Here is a 21,884-nt window from a genome sequence, read left to right as displayed (position 1 = left end):
AATTTTTAAGAATTTTTATCCAGCCTCTCATGCTAAGGGAAGGGTTTGCAGTTTATCTAGTCGACCATACTACCAGGAATAGTAGTTCTATACTCTTTCTCAAAGCAATTTTATTTAACTTTTCTATGAATCGTTCTGTTCTTAACTGTACAGAACTTAGTTTTAGAGTGGAACTAGTAGTAGTGCAAATATGAAAGATTATTAAGAGGTTGAGAGCTGTCAGATCGACAGGAGATTTTTTCCGGAATATTCTCTGGCTTCTCTTCTAAGTTCTACATGACTACTTGGGGCTCTCTGGTGGAAAAGCCTTTATGCCAGAATAATACAATCTCTAATCTTTCGCTTTGAATTAAAGCTTGTGTTAAACAGAAAAATAAAATCCCTTGACAGTGGGCCTCCATGGAGCCTATTGCAATGACATATACAGAGTTGATGAGCAATATATTTTTCTTGAGTCAAGTTAGAATAGAGTTTATTCATTTCCCCTCAGTGCAGAGTTGGAATTAAATTTCCCCCAGCAGCAAGTTTGAGATAGCCATCACAAGTGCTTTGATCCATAGCGAGAAAGAGAGGAATTATTGTGAGAGGACAAAAAACTTGTGCACCATTTAGAGGCCTGTCTCATCTATAATCAAACACAGATTTAGATGTGTCTCTGATAGCATCCTCGTATGCTCCTGTGAGAACCCAGAGCATGAAAGAAGTTAAAACCCCAGTAAACCACATTAACAGTAGTATTCCTTTTGGACAGGTAAACTGCCCTTTCCTCAAAAAGTGAACAAATTTAAGTTTGTGCCCCAAAACTTCAGGTGTTACCATTATTACTAAATTTGTAATATTTATATCTAAATGTTATTTACTTATCATTATTTGATCGTTATTATTTAATTATTTAAATGCAATAATTATTAAGGAAAATAAAATATCCAGGCCTGCTGAACTGACCAGAATCAAGCCTGGCAATATGATTCATACTTCAGCTTTGCTCCTAGGGAAGTGCCTGCTAAGCGCTCTTTGAATTTTTCATCCATTTCCTGGTTCTGAGTTTCAGTGAACAGATTTTTCCAATCACCAACTTCACCTACAACACACAAAAAAACAGTAGACCCAGACATCTGTTAGAATATTTCTTCTTGATTTTACCATTTTTTGGTGCAGTGTTTCACTTTGAAGTGTGAAAATGGACACGAAAAAAATTAGACAGCCTTAAAAACTAATGTAATTTCTCTTGTAAAATTAACAATATCCTTTGGGGCTTCCCCATCTGTGGTGTGCTGGGTGACATTTTTCTTTACATCACTGAGGGGGCCCTTGGCCTCAATGATCTCCCATCCCTAACCCCTCTTCCAATACCTGGGACCTAAAATTCCACTTTTAGGAACTTAAAGCATTTTTTTTAAGGTGGGCACATTATTACCCAACAGAGTCATTTTCCTTTCCTCTATAAAGACCTAAAGATTCTATTTTCCATTTTTCTCCCCAAAGCCCCCCTGTACACAGTTGTGTATTTTCAGTTGTGTGTCTCTCCAGCTGTGGCATGTGGGACGCCACCTCAGCATGGCCTGATGAGTGGTGCCATGTCTGTACCCAGGATCCAAACTGGTGAAACCCCAGGCCACCAAAGTGGAGCATGGGAACCCAACCACTCGGCCATGGGGCCAGCCCCTGAAGTCTTTTAAATACTTTAAATACCCCTTGAAAAGTTAACATTTTACAGCAGGTTTTGATTAAGACTTCAGATACTGAAAAGTTTGCAAAACGTTATTATTTTACCTGAGATTAGGATGTGTTTTTCTTACTTGTTTTTAAAAAGAAAATTACTTCTTTCTTTAGAATCTTTTCATTTTGGGGTTCAGGTTGTAAGTTCCTTATTGCATATCCATTGAAATGCGTGTTTATAAAGAGGGTTTCCTTACATGAGGAAATGCTTAGGTATATGAAGGGAAGAAAATAAAACACAAAGGTGTTTACAAATGTCATCAACTATGTAAAACATCACAGAATAAGCTTAGAGAAATATGCCAAAAGGTTAAACCTGCCTCTGGCAGGAGAAATGTGGATAATTTTGCACTTTCACATTTTTCTGTGCTTTCTGAATTTTCTACAAGGAAGATTTTTGAAATTATTTTTGAAATTAATACTTTATTTTAGAATTTTTCTATTCTGAATAGTACTTTATTAACATGTATAGATGGGTCTATTCTCCTCCTCCTTAAAGCTAATAAAACAAAGCATAAAAATCAAGGTTGAAGTCAGGAATCACAGCAAAGCCAGACTTACATTCAATGTTCCATTCACAGTGCATTTTTGAAATGGATCTTCATCTGAAAAAGTGTAGTAGCGTCAAGTAGAACTATGTTCAAATCCTGGCTCCATTGTTTATTAACTTTGCGACAATGGACTAACTAATATCCCTGAGCTTTGGTGCCCACATTTGTAAAGTTAGGGATTTAATATCCTTTTGCAGTAAAATTTAAACCCAGCAAAGTATCGAACACATAATAGCTGCCCAATAAATGATAGCTGTTGCTGTTATATGTCCTGCCTCTAAATCATGTTATATTTCATTATATAGGCAATAAAAAGTAAACTTGGCAATCCCTAAGCTATATTATAATTTCCATAAGAAAGTGCATTGCAGGGCTGGCCCGGTGGCGCAGTAGTGAAGTTCATATGTTCTGCTTTGGCGGCCTGGGGTTCGCCGGTTTGGATCCTGGGTGCGGACATGGCACCGCTTGGCACGCCATGCTGAGGTAGGCGTCCCACATACAAAGTAAAGGAAGATGAGCACAGATGTTAGCTCAGGGCCAGTCTTCCTCAGCAAAAAGAGGAGGATTGGCAGCAGATGTTAGCTCAGGGCTAATCTTCCTCAAAAAATAAAAATAAAAATAAAAATACATTGCTTTAATGAAATTTAATAAAATCATCATTGCCAGAGACAGCTAGTTGCCTATCCAATACTCATTTTCTCCTTCATCCCCTGATTTGAAGCGGGTAATAATATGCTCACGTAAACCGCATTTCCCAGCTAATGGTGCAGTGCGAGGTGACCTTGATGTGAGAAGTCACTGAGTGAGGCTTCCCACAGAGTTCTTTAAAGGGGGCTCACTCAGCAAATACACATGATTCTGTCTCTTGCCCTTCCCTTTTTATTTTAATAAAATAACCCTTTAATTTTAATGTAATGGTGGAGCTCTTGCTGCTCTTTTATCCTCACAAGGTGACAAGTGGGAAGGTAGACGGCACTGAGTGTTCTAAACAATACTGTGGAGCTGCCACTTCCAGCTCTGAACTGCCTGTGTCCAGACTTCTTGTTGAGGGAGAGGAAAAGAAAACCCTGTTTTATTTAAGACAAAGTTATTTGGACTGCCTGTTACATGCGCATTGGTGGACGTCCCCCCGACCCAGGCAACTTTACCTTTGCGGAAGAGGAACGGGCCCACCGCCCCGTGTGTTTCCCGGGACTTTGCTCTCATTGCCTGGAAGGTGCTCTGGGCTGAGATCGTTTGAATCTGCTCCCCAGTTAGAGAGAATCCAAAGAACTCAGTAATTTGTTTTATTCCAGCGGCCAGATTCTGAAAATATAATTTTAAATGATAATCTTCTTTCTATGGGAATTATACCCCAAGGAAAGACAGGCCTCTTAGACAGAATGGATTTATTAAGCCTAACTCTCTAATTCATCTGTTTGTCTGTCTCTTTGGACTGACTTTGGTACTTCTGTATAAATATTTGAGATATCCCTATAAGATATTCTGTGCTGATTTTACTTTGTAGTTTCAATTTGTGACTCTTGTTGAACCATCCAGGATATCAATAATGACAGTAAGCCTTAATTAGTAAGTTAGAATGTTACCTAAGATGATATTCATTTTATTAAAAAAGCACCAGTCTAAACCAGCTGAGGAAATTAATGTATTTGTACATGCTCATTCGAATTCTCTTTTCTTCTGAATCCTATTTGTAGCTAATAGTTTAATTCCATCAAGAAAGTCTAATTTTTAGAATCAGAAAAACTAGAAGAAATCTTGAAATTCGTTTTATCTAAATCATGAGCCCCTTCACCAGCATCCCTGACCAATGGAGATCCATAAATCTTCTACAACAATTTCTTAAACTGTATTCTAAAAAACACTTATATACTTCAGGGTGGTTATAGATGTTTCATGGGGGAAGAAAAAAGGAAGGGTGAAGAGTTGAGGTCAGATAAGTTTGGAATCCTTTGAGTTAAATAAAGGAAAGCTTTTTTTTTTTCCTCCTACAGATCTCTCAATCTTTAATGTCGATGTGCAATGTGAATCTCCCAAAGGAGCAGAGTAGGTAATCCAGCAGTCCCCAAATCGATTTGAACAGGCAGCCTCCTTCCAACCCCCAAGAAAGAATTATTAACATCTGGGGCAGCACTGGCATTCCGTCGAGCACAAGTTTTAGGAACATTATTCTAGACTAGAAGGAGAAAAGACTAAATTAGTCTGTTCTTTCCTGTTGTATAAATGCACCCTATAAACAGAAGGGATGGATTCAATTACACTTTCCTTTGATAAGAATGTCAGGGGAGACTCGTATTAAAAACTCAACTAAATTCGAGACCATTTGACACACTCCCTTTCTTTAATATACTTTCTTCACTGGGCTTCCATTGCTCTGGTTTCCCTCCTAGCTCATAAGCCACTCCTTAGTCTCCTTTGCAGATTCCTCCTCTTTCCCCCAAACTCTTTATATTGGAAGGCTCCAGGGCTCAGTTCTTGGTCTTCTTTTCTTTATCCATATACTTAGATACATAGGTATATAATCTCATGACTTTAAATGCCATTTTTGTGGCAATTTTATATCTATAGCCCAGAACACTCTCGGCATTCAAGACTTTTATACCCAACTGCCTACTTGACCTCTCCATTTGGATGACTAACAAACATCTCAAACTTAGCATGTCCAAAACCAGATGCCTGATCTCCCCCACAATCCTGCTTCACCTGCTGCCATCTCCTACTCAAATAACAATTCAATCCTTCCAGTTGGTCAGGCCAATAATATTGGAGGATTATTTGACTTCTCTTTTTCTCCCACTACTCTTTCTCCCATCCAAGCAGCTGCAAATCCTATTGGTTCTTCCTTCAATGTATATCCAGAAATCAACCACTTCTCATCACGTCCACTGCCTCTTTTGGTCTGAGCCACCGTCTTCCCTTGCCTGGACCCCTGCAGTAGCATCCCCCAGGTTTCCCTGCACTATCCTTGCTCCTCCAATTCTTTCTTACATACCAGCCAGAATGATCCTATTAAGAACACATCCACTCTTATCTTGAGCTCTTCTGCTTGAATCCTACAGTGGCTTCCCATTTCAGTCAGAGTGAAAGCTAAAGTAATTTCCATGGCCTGCCCCACCATTCCTTGTACTCCAGCCTACCCCACTCTCTTACCTCTGTCTTCATTGGTTAGTCTCCTCTGGTTCATCTCTCTTGACCCAGCCACATCTGCCTCCTTCCTGTCCCCTAATCATACCAGGAGCTCCTACCTCCTACCTTTGCTCCAGTTGACTCCCTCTGCCTGGAAAGCTCTTACCCCAGTTACCAGTCGGTTCACTCCCTCATCTCCTTCAGATCTTTGCTCAAACCACATCCTCTCCATGAGGCTTTCCCCAAGCATCCTGATTTCTACTGGGATTTGTCCAGCATCACCATCCCCCATTCCCTGGCATTTCCAGTTTTCCTTAATCAGCTATGCTGTTTCTTTTTTCACGCATATTATGTACCTTTAAATTTTTATTGTGTTTGTTATTTATTGTTCTGTCTCCCTGCCTTCTCCAGCTAGAACGTAAGCTTCTCCAGGGCAGGGAGCTTTGTCTGGTCTGTTCACTGATGTCTCACAAGGTCCTTGAACAATGCTGAGCAATCACTCACTAAATGTTGGTGAACAAACAATTAAAAAACCATTATATGGAAAAATTAATTCACAATCAAATGGATGTTCCAGTAAATCTCAGTTGAGACCTACCTAATGTCTTTTCCATTCCTAATTTGGACTATCTATTAGAAAGGGAAAATAAAGCAGCCACTGTTAGTAATAATTTTGCTAAGCATTATTTTATTTCTGTTAAATAAACAACCTAAGCACTTATGCATTGTTTGGATTTTTTTCCCCTAGCACTATACCACGTATCTGGAATGTTCTTTTTTTTTAATTGAATACAATATTCTTTCATACAATCAGACGTTATGAATAAGTGCTCTATGTTGTAGTTTATGATAATCTTGCTATAGAATATCAGTAACCATAATCTCACCTCTTTCAGGTCTTCATATAATATGAATTTAACGTTTTCATCATCCAGATGTTTGTTCCAATTAATTGCAAAATCAAAATAGCTTCCCCAGGAAACTAAAAACACAAGGAAAAAAAAAAACTTCTTAAACAATTTTAAGTAATTGAGATTAAAATGATAGATGGTTAATTTATGCTCTAAAATATAAACTGTACATATGTGTATATGCCCAAACAAGATGTTTATAAGTTACTGCAGATCCCTGCTTGAAAAGAACAGGCATAAGCCAGCCCTACTGTCAAATTTATATTCATTTTCAAGTCTTCATAAATAATAACACAACTAGGCAAGTTGTAAAAGTGGCTTGATAAAAACTAACAGACATTCATGAATATTTAGGTGAATAAAATAATTCAGAAATAGTGAATGGTACATGAAAACTGACAAAGATATGCCAAAAAGAAAGAAATGGTGAGACAAATGTGATCTCGACCAACATTGTCCAATAGAAAAGAGTGCACACCACATCTGTAATTTTAAGTTTTCTAATAGCCACATTAAGAAAAGCAAGAAGAAACTAGTGGAATTAATTTTAATATTTTATTCTACTTAACACATCAAAAAATATTATCATTTAGGCATGTAATCAAGATAAAAAATTATTAACAAAACATTACCTATTATTTTTATATTCTCAGTGTTCAAAAGCCAATGGGTATTTTGCACTTATAGAGAATCTCAATTTGAATGCTAAGTTTTTATCAGAAATACTAGATGTGTATCTAGACTGCATAAAACTTATGGTTGAAAAAGTAGATTCAGGGGCTGGCCCGGTGGCGCAGTGGTTAAGTGCGCACATTCCGCTCCGGCGGCCACGGGTTCGCTGGTTCAGATCTCGGGTGCGGACATGGCACCGCTTGGCACACCATGCTGTGGTAGGCGTCCCACATAGAAAGTAGAGGAAGATAGGTATGGATGTTAACTCAGGGCCAGTCTTCCTCAGCAAAAAGAGGAGGACTGGTAGTAGTTAGCCCAGGGCTAATCTTCCTCAAAAAAAAAAAAGAAAAAGAAAAAGTAGATTCATACACTCAACTCGTACCAAACTCACTTAACAGTTTCCAGTCAGTGAATTGAGTATCTGTTTTAAGTTTAAATTTAAATTAAATTAAATTAAATTAAATAAGCTCTTCAGTTGCACTAGTCCATTTCAAGTGCTCAATTGCCACATGTGGCTAGTGGCTACCGTACTGGACAGTGCAGGTCTGGACATTGATCAGCTGGGCTGCCCACTAGCTGTGCAACTTGGAGCAACTTCCTAAACATGTTTGCACCTTAGTTCCTTCATCTGTAAAATCGGGTTGCTATGAGGTTTAAATGAATTAACACATATCAAATGCTTAAAACAGTGTCTGATCAATAGCACCCACTCCATAAATTTTAGCTATTATTATTATATCATTAATAATAATAATTTTCTCATATTTATTATTATTATTATCCTTATCATGAAGTCCTTGCTTTGAGCCTGGCAGTTTCTATATGTTTTATTTGTTGTGGTAAATACTGTAAGTTTCCTACCCAGTATCCAATACACCCCCCTTCTTTGTTGCTAACCAAACCTGATTATTTGGGTCTAAGGCAATCATGAGAATTCTGTTTCCCACTTTTCTGCCTCCCTTAGAGCTGTGATTGGTCACATAATGTGGTTCTGGCCAGTGAGACACAAGCAGGGGTCTGCTAGAAGGTTTCTAGCAAAACTGTCGCTGTTCTGATAAGCCTTCTTCACGATCTGAAGGCAATCCTTGGCAAAACGGTAGCCAGCTTGAGAGTATCTTGCCAAAAGCATGAGGGAGAGGCCCAGGGGCTGGCCTGACATCCCCGGCTGCTGAACCAGTTGCCTACCTTCAGACTTCTTGTTAGGTGATAAAAATAAAACCCAATCTGTTTAGGCCACTGTGGTCTGGTTTTCTCCTCTTCCAAATGTGCTATTAATTGGTACATACACATTTTATCCTTCAATCTTTAAAGCAACCCAATGTGATAGGTAGAATTTTTCTACCCATTTTGTTGATGCAGAAATAGAAATCTCTCAGAGAGGCTCGGTAGCCACTTTAAGGCCACACAGTTAGAAAGTTATGGATATTGCCGTTTTTCAAAGTCGGTCTGACACCAGAGCTAGTTTTGCCAACCAAAATGCTGTTGTCTTACCTTCTGTAGGTCAGATATTCTTATCTTCACTTTACAAGGAAGGAAGCCAGAGTTCAGAGAGGTCAAACGTCTTGCTCAGAATCGCCCAGGCAGTGAGTGATTTGAACCTGGGTTTAATTTCTAGCTCTGCTACTCAATGGCTGTGTGACTTTTATATCTCTATTTCCTCTTCATAAAATGGGGATAATGATAGTATTATCCTCCTAGGGTTCTTAGGAGAATCAAAATTAAATAACGTGTGCTGGACATAGCAAGTAGCATCTAGCATCAAGTAACTGCTCAAGAAGTGGTAGCTATTTTATTCCATCTAATATTAATTACTAATATAAAATAAGAAGTGATGAAACCCAATCCAGGCCTTCTCATTTCAGACCCTATAGGTTTTCTGGTAGATTCAGCTGCCTCCATAAGTTGAATTGAACAAGTTTGCAAGGCAGAAACACCATCTAAGTTATCACTGCCACATCTTATCAATCAAATAATTAGGCTAAAAGGATGGATAGGGCAAAAAGGATTTCCCAGAAATAAATCATCCCATTGATGACAGCTTTCTCATTATTGAATGTGCTCTTGTGTTTTCAGTTGGGGAATGTTCCAGACTTGCCTTAACTGCTTCCATCCAGTCTTAGTGAGTGGCTACCAGACAAACCAAAGCTTTCTTAATGGTGCTTCATAAGCACCTTCTGTGCACTGTTTTTCTCTCTACAGCCCAATCTCAATGTTCAGTCTTTGCTGAGGAGCCAGTGCTGTACCCAGTGTCCGTTCATGTGGGATGGTGTGGCATTGCTGTGCTGATCACCTTTAAAAGTGGTCCTGTTAGCGGGACCTGGCAACAATTTCTCCTCTGGGCTCATCTGGCATTAATTCTTCCTTTTACTACACTGTGAAGACTCAAGAGGGCCATGAGTAAAGGGGGCGTTTATTAATCTCAGGCCACTGCACCCATGGAAGTGGAGTCACTGCTGCTTACAAGCCGTGGGACTGTCGGCAAGTGATTGAAGTTTTTTGGTTAGTTTCCTCATCTGTGCAGTGGGGTTGATGCTGCCTTACTCATAGTTTGCTGTGGTCTCAAATGAAATCATGCGTATACAACACCTGGTTTAGTACCTGGAGCATTTGTAGGCACTTCTAAAATTGTAGTTATCAAAAGGCAGAGGTAAATGTGATCTAAGAAAGCTTATTTCCTTTCTGGCAAACAAATATGTTAGGTCAGGTTGCTCAGTGTCATGATTTTATCTTTTTTTGGTTTTTATCACTGTGTTATACAGAGACTTAGTGGAAATAAAATAGAAATGCTTTTCTACATCACTCTATGTGGCGTCTTTGTCCCATGTCTGTTCTATGGCCACTCCGTATTCATTGTCAACATATGAATTGTCCAAGTTATTTTTAAACACACTAATACATTTTTTGATGCAGAGAAGTAGTGGTGCTATAAAACTTCATTTAAAAGCAACTTTTTGGTTCCTGGATCCACCTTAATCTTCTTTCGTTCTTTCTCCTAAAACACATTTGAATTTCATATTTATGTGGTCATCTGTTGAAGTAAGAAGAATTTTTTTTACCAACAGCCATACCTTGTCCTTTCATGAATTGTCTGAAGAATTCATCCCAAGAGCTATAGCTTGGAATATCAGGGACATCATTGTGGAAATGGAAAAAAGATACTGCCGTATCTTTAGGATTTCGAAATATCACCAATATCTAGGGAGAGAAAATCAAATTAATTTATTTAGGTGTGTGTTTTGAACTTTGGAAAAGTGAAAGGCTGAGCAATAGCATTGTGTCCTCTTGTGTACTACCTAATTTTGTTAATATGTAGAGAAAGAATGACAGTAAGAAATTGAGGAACAAGAGACGGCAAATGGGGAAGGCTGGAGAGAGAGGAGGAAAAAAGAATTTAAAAAGACTGATGTGTAGGGAGCTGGCCCGGTGGCGCAGTGGTTAAGTTCGGTTAAGTTTGCACGTTCCACTTCTCGGCGGCCCGGGGTTTGCTGGTTCGGTTCCAGGGTGTGGACACGACATCGCTTGGCACGCCATGCTGTGGTAGGCATCCCACATATACAGTAGAGGAAGATGGGCACGGATCTTAGCTCAGGGCCGGTCCTCCTCAGCAAAAAAGAGGAAGATTGGCAGTAGTTAGCTCAGGGCTAATCTTCCTCAAAAAAAAGAAAAAGATTGATGTGGTAGCAGAAAACTTTTGCTAATGCATTTAAACAGTAAAAAGGCATGTGGAGAAGATGTAAAAAAAGAAAAAAGAGCGAGCTCCTTAGAGTAGTGACAAGAGTGTGATCTGAAAGGGTAAACCACCAAATAAAGTAAAACGGCAAAATAATGTTAAGGACAAGGAAGATAATGTTTAGAGTTTGGTGGGAGAAGATCAAAGAGTGGCCGGCCTGCTCTCTGGGGCCGAAGTGCGATGGGTGACGCAGAGGAAGCAGAACCTCTGAATTCCCACGTTATGTCTGTCTTCTCTGATGAGGAATGAATTCATTCTTCCAAATGAGAAGTGTGAAATAAACATTAGGAAGAGCAAACTGAAACCCAAGAGAAGTAAAAGATTGCAGGAGACCACCTGGCCGCTCCAAGTGAGTTTAGGCCTTCTGGTTTCTATTTCAAGAACCGAGGAAATTGGAGAATACGTCACTGAGGACTGTTAGTGACCTCTGAGGAATCTGAGATAACGCACAAGAAGCTCAGAGGATTAGAAACACGCAGCCATCATTTCACTTTTGGAAAGGAGGAAGACATGCGTTTTGCTGAGTACAGATTTGTGACGTTGACCTCCATTTAGGAGAGGTTTCTAGAATTGACTAAATAGATGATTTGATAAAAGAGGAAGCAGTAACCACCAGGGGGCAACATGAGTCTTCTAAGAACAAGTTGCTTCCGGCTCGCACCAGGTTTTTCTTGGCCGTGGTTTCTGTATTAGTAGATTTGCTGCTGACGATTTCTTCTGCAAAATGTATGCCAGAAGCAGGAGCGATTAGACCTATAACACTGATGCAGTGCTCATGTGCAAAGGAAGCCAAATAATCAACATAAACCTACCTGGAGATTTTTAATGGCATTTCCACACTCCTGACTGGGCCATCATCAACATTTTAATGAGTGATTTAGGAAAAGATATGGAAACTGTATTTATCAAATTTGTAGACGACATGAAACTGAGAGGGAATCAGGATTTCAAAACACTTATCAGTCTAAAGATAGGAACTAATGCTAACAGGATAAAATTGAATAGAGAGAAATGCCCTGGGTCTGTGTCTTTTGTTCAGGCTAAAACTCACCTCTGCCCCCATCCGAATAGAGCAGATTCCTGTCACTTGAGGGGGTTGTATTCGGGGCTCTGATTACCACTCATTAGTCGCCCTGGCTCATAGAAATTTATATTACAAAGACACGTGTTTGAAGGGGGAGGGCCAGCTGGCTGGAGTGTGGACAGGTCCCCAGCATCAACCTCTTTCCTCGGCTCTGTCACTCTTCTCTTGCCCTTGTATTCTTGTGAAAGTGAAACTCTGTTCAAGAGCCTGCATGCTTCAAATCCAAATGCTTTATAAAGTACCTTAGCTCTGTTTCTTATGGAATAATTAAGGGGAAAAAGAGGGTCACCTAGATTTGTGATTATATTTAACTGCATTAAACTGGAGAAATTATATGTTAAAGTGATGTCTCTGATTTGGGAGATTTGCAACATAAAGACTGTTTAACAGAGCTGTCTAAAGCTCGTTGCGGGTAGAGGAGTTCCTTATGACTGGAGGTGCTCAGTCATAGTCCAGACAGCCACGTGGTGGAATTCAAACACCTAATGTGGATTAGAGTAGACAATCTCGAAGTATTTTCCAATTCTAAGCTCCTAGGATTCTTGTGCTGTGGCCACAAGGCCAATAATTCTAAGCCTCCACTTCCCTAGTGATTTCTCTCCAACTCTTCCTCTCCTCCTCCATTATTTTCCCTCCTACCTCTTGTAACTTAACTATTTTCCTCCTTCGTCTTTCTTTGCTATTACTGTATTATCCTCCCCTTCTTTTTTGTGGTATTCAAGAGTATAAATCTTCATTTAATTAATTCCTATCTTTTTCTCCTGAGACAGAGAAAAGAGGCATGAAGAAATAAGGAATGAAGGGGAGACCAGGTGAAAACAAAAAGCATTGGGTAAAAACTAATAATTATGAGAATAGATCAATTCTGATTAATGAAACGAAATTTTTAAACAAATAAGAGTACCCAAAGCACCTATAGTTAAATATGCTTGACGTGAAGTTTACTATTACATGTGAAATTCAGAAAAAAAATTTTCTGAGACCTCAGGTAAATAGCACTCGCTAGAGGGGCCAGCCCTGTGGCCTAGTGGTTAAGTTTGGCGCATTCTGCTTTCGTGGCTCAGATTCAGTTCCTGGGCACGGACCTATACCACTCATCACCAGCTGTGCTGTGGTGGCAACCCACATACAAAATAGAGGAAGATTGGCAACAGATGTTAGCTCAGGGCAAATCTTCCTCAGCAAAAAAAAAAAAAAAAAAAAAGGGCTTACCAGAAAGAACCATTTTTTTGCTCATTTTCTTAGTTTGTATTTTTTTGTTAAACACTCTAAATATACAAGTAGGATTTTGAAATCTATTCACTATAAAACTGATTTTAAAATATGTTCTACTTTATGTATATGTTTTGTATCCTGGCTGAAAATGCATTTGATTTGAATGCAACTATAGCAAATATATCTGAAGAAAGAAACAACAACAAAAGAAATACTACATCTCACACTTCGTGTATTAAAATTCCGTGATGAGTAGCAAGCTCATCATAAAGCTCAGAAAGCCAATTATCTATACATTAAAAACTTCACACTGAAATACCAGTAGGAAGGGACACTCACCTTGGCTTTATTCTTGAAGATGGAGCCAGGTAATTTATCATAATGGAGGTGAGTTGCCAAAATCCTTGGTGATGGAAGCAGTTTCATTCTCTTAAAAATATACACAATAAGGTGAAACCATGTGTGTGTGTGTGTGTCATGAATCACTCCTAAGTTTAGTATCTGAATGGTAATTTCAAGCATTATTAGTGCTGTTTCTCCTCTTCCTCCTCCTATTTTTCTTTATTTCTACTTTCTTACTTTGTGGGGATCAGGAAAGGAGAATCCTAAATAAATAAACAATTAAAATCTTCCCTTTGAACGTCCTTGTTGGATCCTGCGTACCGTTTCTTGAAAAATTTACCTTTTCCCACAATCATACCAAGTTCATTTTATTCAAGACAGCTCATAGTCTGCAGTCCACTCCTGCACTTAATTGTGATCTCTTCTATATTCAAGGTCTTTGACAGGAATATTTGTCTTTCCATAGCTCCTCCAAGTCCATTTTTTTTATTGTATTTTTTCCTTTTTCTCCCCAAAGCCCCCCGGTACATAGTTGTACATTCTTCGTTGTGGGTCCTTCTAGTTGTGGCATGTGGGACGCTGCCTCAGCGTGGTTTGACGAGCAGTGCCATGTCTGCGCCCAGGATTCGAACCAACGAAACACTGGGCCGCCTGCAGTGGAGCGCGTGAACTTAACCACTCGGCCACGGGGCCAGCCCCTCCTCCAAGTCCATTTTTAACACCTAGGTTTTGTTTTGTTTGGTTTGGTTTTACCAACTCCATGTAATCGAATATTGCAACCAAGCCTGAAAGTGCTCAGGGCCACTTAAGTATCTGAGAAATAGTTTACAGGAGAGATTCTTGTCGGTATAAGGAGTTAGTGACTATTCTTTTTTTGTAATCTACTTCTACTGATAATTTTAAAAATAAAGTTACCTGTGTAATCTGCCAGGGTTAAGGGTTTCATCTTTTTTTTTTTATAATTTCATTTTTTTTTAATTGCAGTAACATTGGATTATAACATTATATAGCTTTTGGATGTACATCATAATATATTTCGAATTCTGTGTAGATTACATGATGTTCACCACCCAAAAACTAATTATAGTGCATCCCCTCACCTGTGAGCCTAATCACCCCTTTTGCTCTCCCCCTCTTCCCCCATGGTAACCACCAATCCAATCTCCGTTGCTATGTGTTTGTTTGTCATTGTTTTTATCTACTACTTATGAGTGAGATCATACAGTATTTGACTTTCTCCCTCTGACTAATTTCACTCAGCGTAATACCCTCAAGGTCCATCCATGTTGTCATAAATGGTCGGATTTCATAATTTCTGATGGCTGAGTAGTATTCCATCATGTATAAATACCACATCTTCTTTATCCATTCGTCCCTTGATGGGCACCTAGGTTGCTTCCATGTCTTGGCTATTGTGAATAATGCTGCAGCGAACATAGGGGTGCAAGTATCTTTATGCCTTTGCGTTTTCAAATTCGTTGGATAAATATCCAGCAGTGGGATAGCTGGATCATATGGTAGATCTATTCTTAATTTTCTGAGGATACAGGGTTTTATCTTAAAATCAGACCTTTAGTATATGTTATGTGGGGCGCTAAGGTCCAAGTATTCCTATCTGCGCTTTTAGAGGTCACTCACTGATAAAATGATATTTAGACTTTATAGCCACTTGTTCTGTAAAAACTTAGTGGAGATCCCAACTCAAGCAAAGGGGCAAAAAAGTGAGGTTTTAAAAATAAAAACAATTTAAATCAATGATATGGGTCCAAGTGGTGATTAGCAGTCATAATACGTGATGTACGTCAAATTGTACTTTTTAGCTTTGGCAGTACTTTTACATTCATTCACAACAATCTTTTCAGGTAAATATTGTAATCCCCATTTTAGAGCTTAATAACAGGCTTTGAGGCTTTAAGTGCTTTGTGCAAAATCTCACAAATGGTAATTTTCAGATTAAGTTATGGAGTGCCGTTTCCACTCAACGGCAGGGCCAGAAATCACATAAGGACATAGGAGAAGTGGTGCAGTTCCTAAAAGGATTAGAAACACATCCAGGAGGAAAATGGGAGTCAATGGTAACAAAACTAGATAAGCATATAATATGTTCCTGGAAATGTGGGATATAGCCAAACTGTAAGCAACGTGAAGACTAGAGATAGATAGATGTTAAGAAAAATCTGTGTATTTTAGCAAAGTTTTCTGTAAAGTGAATAACTATTATATCAGCTCATCTTCTCACTGATTTCTATTTTAAAACAAAAGGCACATTACATAGAAAAGTATCTTTGTTCCTAGGTATGATGAAATTACAATGAAAATACAGAAGATGTTTTTTTTAAATGCCTGAAGAAAAAATATGTGTTTCTGATAAATTATAGATATGAAAATACTTCAAAACCCAAAATACCATACTGAGTTAAAACGTTTTCCAGAAACCCCAGAGCTAGCATCATATGTCTTACCTTGTAGAACATTTTCAAGTTTAGATGCTTCTAGAAGACTTCCCTGACTTACAAATCATCTAGATCTCTTTATTAAATCTCGAAATTCCCTTAGCAGGAAGCTTAGCTTTCGATTTCGTAATTAGAGCTCAGATTTAGAATGCAAGGACCTGAAGACAGAGGGATGCTTTGCTTGACATCCACACAAAGTACTTGGTGAAACAGAAAGAAACCTGGATGAGGAACAGGAGGACCAGGTTTTCCGTGAGGTAAGAGACAATTTCCTGGAGCACTGGGTGCGTAGCTCAGCGTCAAGTCCTGGCAGGTCACAATCATGATCAGGAGTAAAACTTCTTCCCGCTGTCAGTAAGCAATATCATGGGAAGTTGCCTACTCATAAATGGTTTGTGTTACAAAGTTTTGTTTGAGGTCATTTGTTTGGAAATTAAAATAGGCTTTCCTGGGGAAACAAATGTATAAATAATGTAAACATTTATAAGCCAGCATGCCAACCCTATTTCAATCAAAAGAGAAACCCTTTTATCTCAGTGATAAGTAACACCACCGGCAAATACAATAGTAGTGGTTATATTGGTTAGGTGAGTGATAATATAAATGTCATACATTTTCAAATGAGAAGCTGGAAAGCTGGACAAATGTTAGCATCATTTTTAAAGGTGATGCTAAACACTGTCTTTAGAGAAAAAGTTACACAACAGGCTGCATAGCAGAAATCAATAGGGCTTTTCATTAGCCCACTCATTTCTTACCTAGGAAAAAGCTTCTTAAAACTCCTGTCCGCTCGTCCTGGGCCTGTCCTGATGCAGACTGCATCTGGTGTGCTTATTGACACTCCAGGCCCTGATGGGACTGCCAGCCCCTCTGATGCCTGCTGAGGTTGCAGCCACCCAGATCCAGGATTCAGCACTTGCCTCCCCACCGTTCCCTCCCCTGAGTCCCTGAGCACCTCATTCACAGGGTGTTTTTCTGTTATGTTGGTCCAATCCATGGCACCAGGTTTCCTTCCACCAGGATCCAACTTCTAAGTTTGTATTTGTTATCATGCCAAGAGTCTCACTTGCTTTCCAGAAACTGTTTCCTGAGTCCCAATTCAGTGACTTTGATCTTAGTCACTGAGTTCTTCTGTCTGCCTGGCGGGAGTCTTGGTGGTGAACACTCCTGACAGTTCGCTGAGGCGGTGCTTACCCTGGGTTGCAGTCTTCCTTTCCCACATGCATTTGCGGGGTGGAGTGGCCGTGGTGCTCCTCTCATCTGTTCTCTCCAAGCACTAAGGTCCTGAGGCGGATCTCCCTCCCGCGCTTTTCTTGCCTTCCCAGGGCAGGGAGCAGAACATCCTGTCTCACCCCCAAACCCAGCTAGTTATATTGGTAATGTGAGTAGTAACAGGTAGGATGACCTGTTACAGCCTTCACACACATCGGTGACTTACTCTGTCCGCTACTCCTTGATCCCTTCCCATCCCTGAGACAGGGAAAGCAAACGTCGTGTCTCATTGGGAAAAGCCTGGGGACTGCTGACACAGACTCAGGCCATGATCTAGGCCTTAGAGTAACCCTCCTTGAGAATCTTGCCCGTGTCTGTGTCTTCAGAGGTAAAGATTTTTTGGTTTTAGTTCGTTTCCTCAGGTTTCTCAGCTTACTTTCCCTCCTATTTTTTTTTTTTTTTTTAAATAGGCCGCTATACAGCGTAGAGGTTGAGAAGCTCAAATCAGAAAAGGTGGGTTCAAGTCTTGGCCCTGCCATTTATTGCTCCTTGACCCTGGGCAGGTCTCTAACAGTTTTATCTTCTGTAAAATGGTGATAAGGTTATTTTGTGATAAAATGAGATAATCTCTGAAAAGTGCTGAGATTATACGGTAAGCACAACAGTAAATTGTGATAATTATTAATGTTGTATTTTCTGAACTCAAAACTAAAAACTCCCCAGACTGGAAGAAATCTTTCTGTGATAATTTGCTATGGGTTTAAAGGCTTCTTTGTACTAACCTGATATTTTTCTGGGTCCCCACATTCAAGAACTGGGAATTCTGGATATTCATACTTTTTTTTAGAATCAGCAAATATTGATTCACTAATGATGTGGAGGATCCAATTGGAACCTATAAGAAAAATTAGAGAATCAAAGCTCATTACGGAGCCTTGATATAACAAAGGCATGTTACTTCAGCATACACATCACAAAAATTAAAATCTAAACCATTCTCTCAAGTGCACAATTGGTTCTTCTGCATTCAGAATAACCTGGGCTATGGAAGGAAACAGTTTTGTGCAAAACAGCCTTTACTTACGTTGGTATAAAACTCAAGTTAACTTATTTCTCAGATCTCTTCTTTAACAAGAGACAATACTTCTTTTTGAACGTAGAATATGTTCCTTATATAACAAGATTATGCTATAGGAATTATTGTTTCTTATTTATCATGTATTATTTTACCTTAAATTAATGAATATTTTTTAAGGGGAGGATAATTTTGATTTTATAAAAACCCAGCCTCAATTAAGAGAAGGAAAAATATTAAATGTTTGCTTTAATAAACACTTAGAGATGAAATAGTTAAAAACATCAGGGGCCCGCCCGGTGGCGCAACCGTTAAGTTTGCACTTTCCGCTCCATGGGCCTGGGGTTTGCAGGTTCTGATCATGGGCGCATAAACGGCACTGCTTGGCAAGCCATGCTGTGGCCGGCGTCCCACATATAAAGTAGAGGAAGATGGGCATGGATGGTAGCTCAGGGCCAGTCTTCCTCAGCAAAAAGGGGATTGGTGGCAGATGTTAGCTCAGGGCTAATCTTCCTCAAAAAATGAATAAATAAATAAATAAATAAATAAATAAATAAATAAATAAATAAAAACATCAAAAATAGTGTAAAATAGGAGAATTTAAATTCTTAATGTCTTATCCTCCACTAGTGAACAACCATTGTAAAACTGTTTGAGAAACTGGAGGATTGATGTTTGATCCTGAAAAATAATCTATTACATGGAAATCATCATGTAAATTATAGATGTGGCCATGCTTTTGTCTTCAGTCAAAAATCAAGATAAGGGGCCGGCCCTGTGGCCGAGTGGTTAAGTTTGTGGGCTCCGCTTCGGTGGCCCAGGGTTTTACTGGTTTGGATCCTGGGTGCGGACTTGGCACCACTCATCAGGCCATGCTGAGGCAGTGTCCCACATGCCACAACTAGAAGGACCCACAACTAAAATATATACAACTATGTACTGGGGGGACTTGAGGAGAAAAAGCAGAAAAAAAAAATCAAGACGAAAATCTCTACTACACTCAGTGCTCAATGGCCACGGGACTTTCCCGCCTTCACGTTTCTGTCTGCCAGCCCCACAATGCATCTCCTCCATCCCTCATCCATCGTGTTCTTTTCACACAGACCTCCTCCCTCAGACACTGGGGTTTCTAAATCTAGTAGTTCTAGTTACTGATTTTACAAGCTGTGTTCTTAACCATCTTGGCCACCCTCCCCACTGGTTCCTGGCGAGCTTCGTGAGGAGATGAGCTGCCCTGCTCCCACCTTTGCCTGGATCCCTGCCCCACCCGCTCACTATGAAAAAGTGCCCTGGTAGAAAATGATTGGGTATTTACCACACTTGGGATAAGATGCTAGCACTATGTCATCGCTTCTGGCTTCAAAGGTGTCCAAGGCTTGGAAAGTTTCTGAGGTGCACATGGTGATCGGGTAAGGAATCCCCTGATAGGTGAAAAACAAGCGAGAAAGTGCAGTTTCTTTGGATTTTTCCAGAGCTTCATCGATGTAGTCAATAAACTTGGACTTGTTGGCCATGCTGGCTCCCTGCTAACGGACCTGCTCTGTGGTTGTCCAGGGGCAGCGATAGCTTTTAATGGAGTTTTTCAGGAGGTGGAATTAAGGGCTCCTCCCATTCACATGAGAAAGAAATTTAATTCTCATCCCCCTGCCCCACCCTCCCTGCCCTTTTACATCCCCTCGTCTGACAAAAGGCAACCCGCAGGTGCAAAACAGTCTGAGGATCAGAAGACTATTACCCCAAGGTTGATTATGTTACCATTGTGGGCAACCTTCCTAAAGAAGGCAAGAATAGAATCTCTTAATAGATGAAAATAGATATTAAATAGCTAATAAATAGTTATTTAGTTGAATCAGGCATACAATTTTCCTATTAGCAAAAAGCAGTTCACAGAATGAAGCCTCTCTCCTTGGTTGATAGCTTTGCACACACATCCTCCATGAGGTGACAAGGGAGCAATGGGAGTGCGAGGTGATTCAGTGGGGCGGGAAGGAGCCTGGCGTTTGGAGGCAACCCTAGGCACCAGGCTCGGCTCTGTCAGTTACTGGCTCATGGACTTAGAAGTCTGAAGACCTGAGTTTGAGTCTTGGCTCTACTACTTACTGGTTGTGTGATTCTGAGCTCATAATATACCTTCAAAAGTCCATGTAGAATGGGGATAATGACAGCTGCTCTTCCTGACCCATTTAACAACAGTTGTATGGTTCATAGAAGGGAGCTGCTTTGTCAAGGGAAACTCACAATGTGATGGTGTCTCCTGTCCTGAGTTCATTCTCTGCTGGTCACGGTCTCTAGAGTGAGATGCTCACTCTCTGCGGCACAGTCTTTCCCCGTAGCCACTCTTTTCTTTTTCCTTTGGATAAATCGGGCTACATTCCCACCTCCTTTGCAGCTTGCTGGGGCCCTGGGGCTGGGGGGAGGTGAGCAGAAGTAATGCCTGAAACTTCAGAGTTATGTCCTCAACACAGGAAGTTGTTTCCTCTCTAATTCTTCTCTATCCTCTTTCCCACACCTGGAGGACAGACATGATGCTGGCCAGCCAGGCTTGGTACTTCCAAGAAAAACAGCACTCTAGGGGATGGTAGACCAATAAGATAGAGACAACCGGGCCTGCTTGACCACCTGGTGAAATAGAGTGACCCCCCTCCCCTGACCCACCCTGCATATAACAAACCTCCTTCTGAGCTGTGTGTGAAATGGTGCAATTGTCTACGTTGTTGTAGCTACTAGATTTTCGCAGTCTCTTTGTTACAGTAATTTAGCCTGTATCCTATCTAGGATTCTTTCTGAGTCAAAATTTGCTCTCTTCGACTTCTTCTTAAGTCAAGTTTCCCTAAACATATGCTGAGCTTTTCTTCTTCTTTGTCTCCCATTCTCTTCTCCATGTCATTCTCCTTAATCTTCTTCGATTTTTTTCCTCTAACTCTAGGAACATAGTTTTTTTTAAAACTATATTTACCTTTCTCTAGACTAATGCTAACACTTAATAAGTTAACTCCTAGTTATGCATAGTTACCTAGCTGCTGCAGGCATTCGTATATGGGTTAAATAATAGCTAACATTATTGATCACTTGTATGTACCACACATCCTGCCAGGCTGGAAAGATTACATGGATGATTTAATGTAACTTCACAACAGTCCTATGAAATCACTGTGGGGGATCAGATTTGCCACCACAAAATGTGTCTCTTTGGCTTATTTTTAAGAACAAAAGACTCAAGAAGAAACTTTGACCTTCCCCCTGACTGCCTAAAATAGTTTAAGATAGAAGGCCTGCTCTAGCAAGGAGCTATCACCATAGGTAACTATAGTATAACATGCACCAGGTGTGGTAAACAGGGAGCAATCTAGCAAGGCCCATTTGATCCAATCCTCTCCATGTGCCATTGTCTTTGCAAGGCATGGCAAACATTTGTTTATCAAACATTTGCTTTTCCATCTCCATGTGAATTGCCTTCCTCCCCTTTGAAATGCAAAACTACTACCCCCAACATCCCCCTTGTCTTTAAATGGAGATGGTATTTAAGGTGGTGGCTTTGGCCATTTTGGTGAGTTACTCAGTTTTCCTGAGTCTCTCCCATGTAGACATGTTATTAAACTTTGATTTTTCTCCTGTTATTCTGTCTCATGTCAATTTAATTCTTAGACCAGCCGGAAGAACCTAGAGGGTAGAGGAAATGCCTTCCTCCCCTACACTACCATTTTACAGGTAGGTTAATTGGAGCTTTACAGGGGTGAGGAGAGTCGATGGTTCAAGGAGCTGGGGTTGGAATGCGGGCAGTGCAGCCCAGTCCT

The 21,884-nt window shown here is 40.0% G+C and overlaps 1 protein-coding gene and 1 long non-coding RNA gene across 2 annotated transcripts in view; one reads left to right on the top strand and one right to left on the bottom strand.

Annotated features, from left to right (window-relative positions):
- The window catches only part of LOC124239149 (uncharacterized), a 32,567-nt gene that overhangs the window by 7,634 nt on the left and 3,049 nt on the right, over nt 1-21,884 (top strand). The gene's annotated exons all lie outside the window — the stretch shown is intronic.
- SULT6B1 (sulfotransferase family 6B member 1) lies at nt 951-19,604 on the bottom strand. The gene is made up of 7 exons (XM_046660570.1): nt 19,406-19,604; nt 17,798-17,910; nt 13,348-13,437; nt 10,048-10,174; nt 6,284-6,378; nt 3,419-3,575; nt 951-1,081 (listed from the first exon to the last, which is right to left on the bottom strand). Exons 1-7 carry the CDS (start codon nt 19,602-19,604, stop codon nt 951-953), a joined length of 912 nt encoding a protein of 303 aa, XP_046516526.1.

This window comes from Equus quagga, chromosome 5 (assembly GCF_021613505.1).
Source record: "Equus quagga isolate Etosha38 chromosome 5, UCLA_HA_Equagga_1.0, whole genome shotgun sequence".
NCBI classification, from domain to species: domain Eukaryota; kingdom Metazoa; phylum Chordata; class Mammalia; order Perissodactyla; family Equidae; genus Equus; species Equus quagga.
This window is presented reverse-complemented; position numbering and strand designations above follow the sequence as displayed.

What these genes read in the sequence shown, in the direction of transcription:
- SULT6B1 (XM_046660570.1), bottom strand. Translation starts at nt 19,604, where the DNA reads ATGGCCAACAAGTCCAAGTTTATTGACTACATCGATGAAGCTCTGGAA. An exon ending in TCTTCAAGAATAAAGCCAAG is followed by an intron (nt 10,175 to 13,347) that starts GTGAGTGTCCCT and finishes TTCTCTCCCTAG; the next exon opens with ATATTGGTGATATTTCGAAA. An exon ending in ACAATTCATGAAAGGACAAG is followed by an intron (nt 6,379 to 10,047) that starts GTATGGCTGTTG and finishes TTGTGTTTTTAG; the next exon opens with TTTCCTGGGGAAGCTATTTT.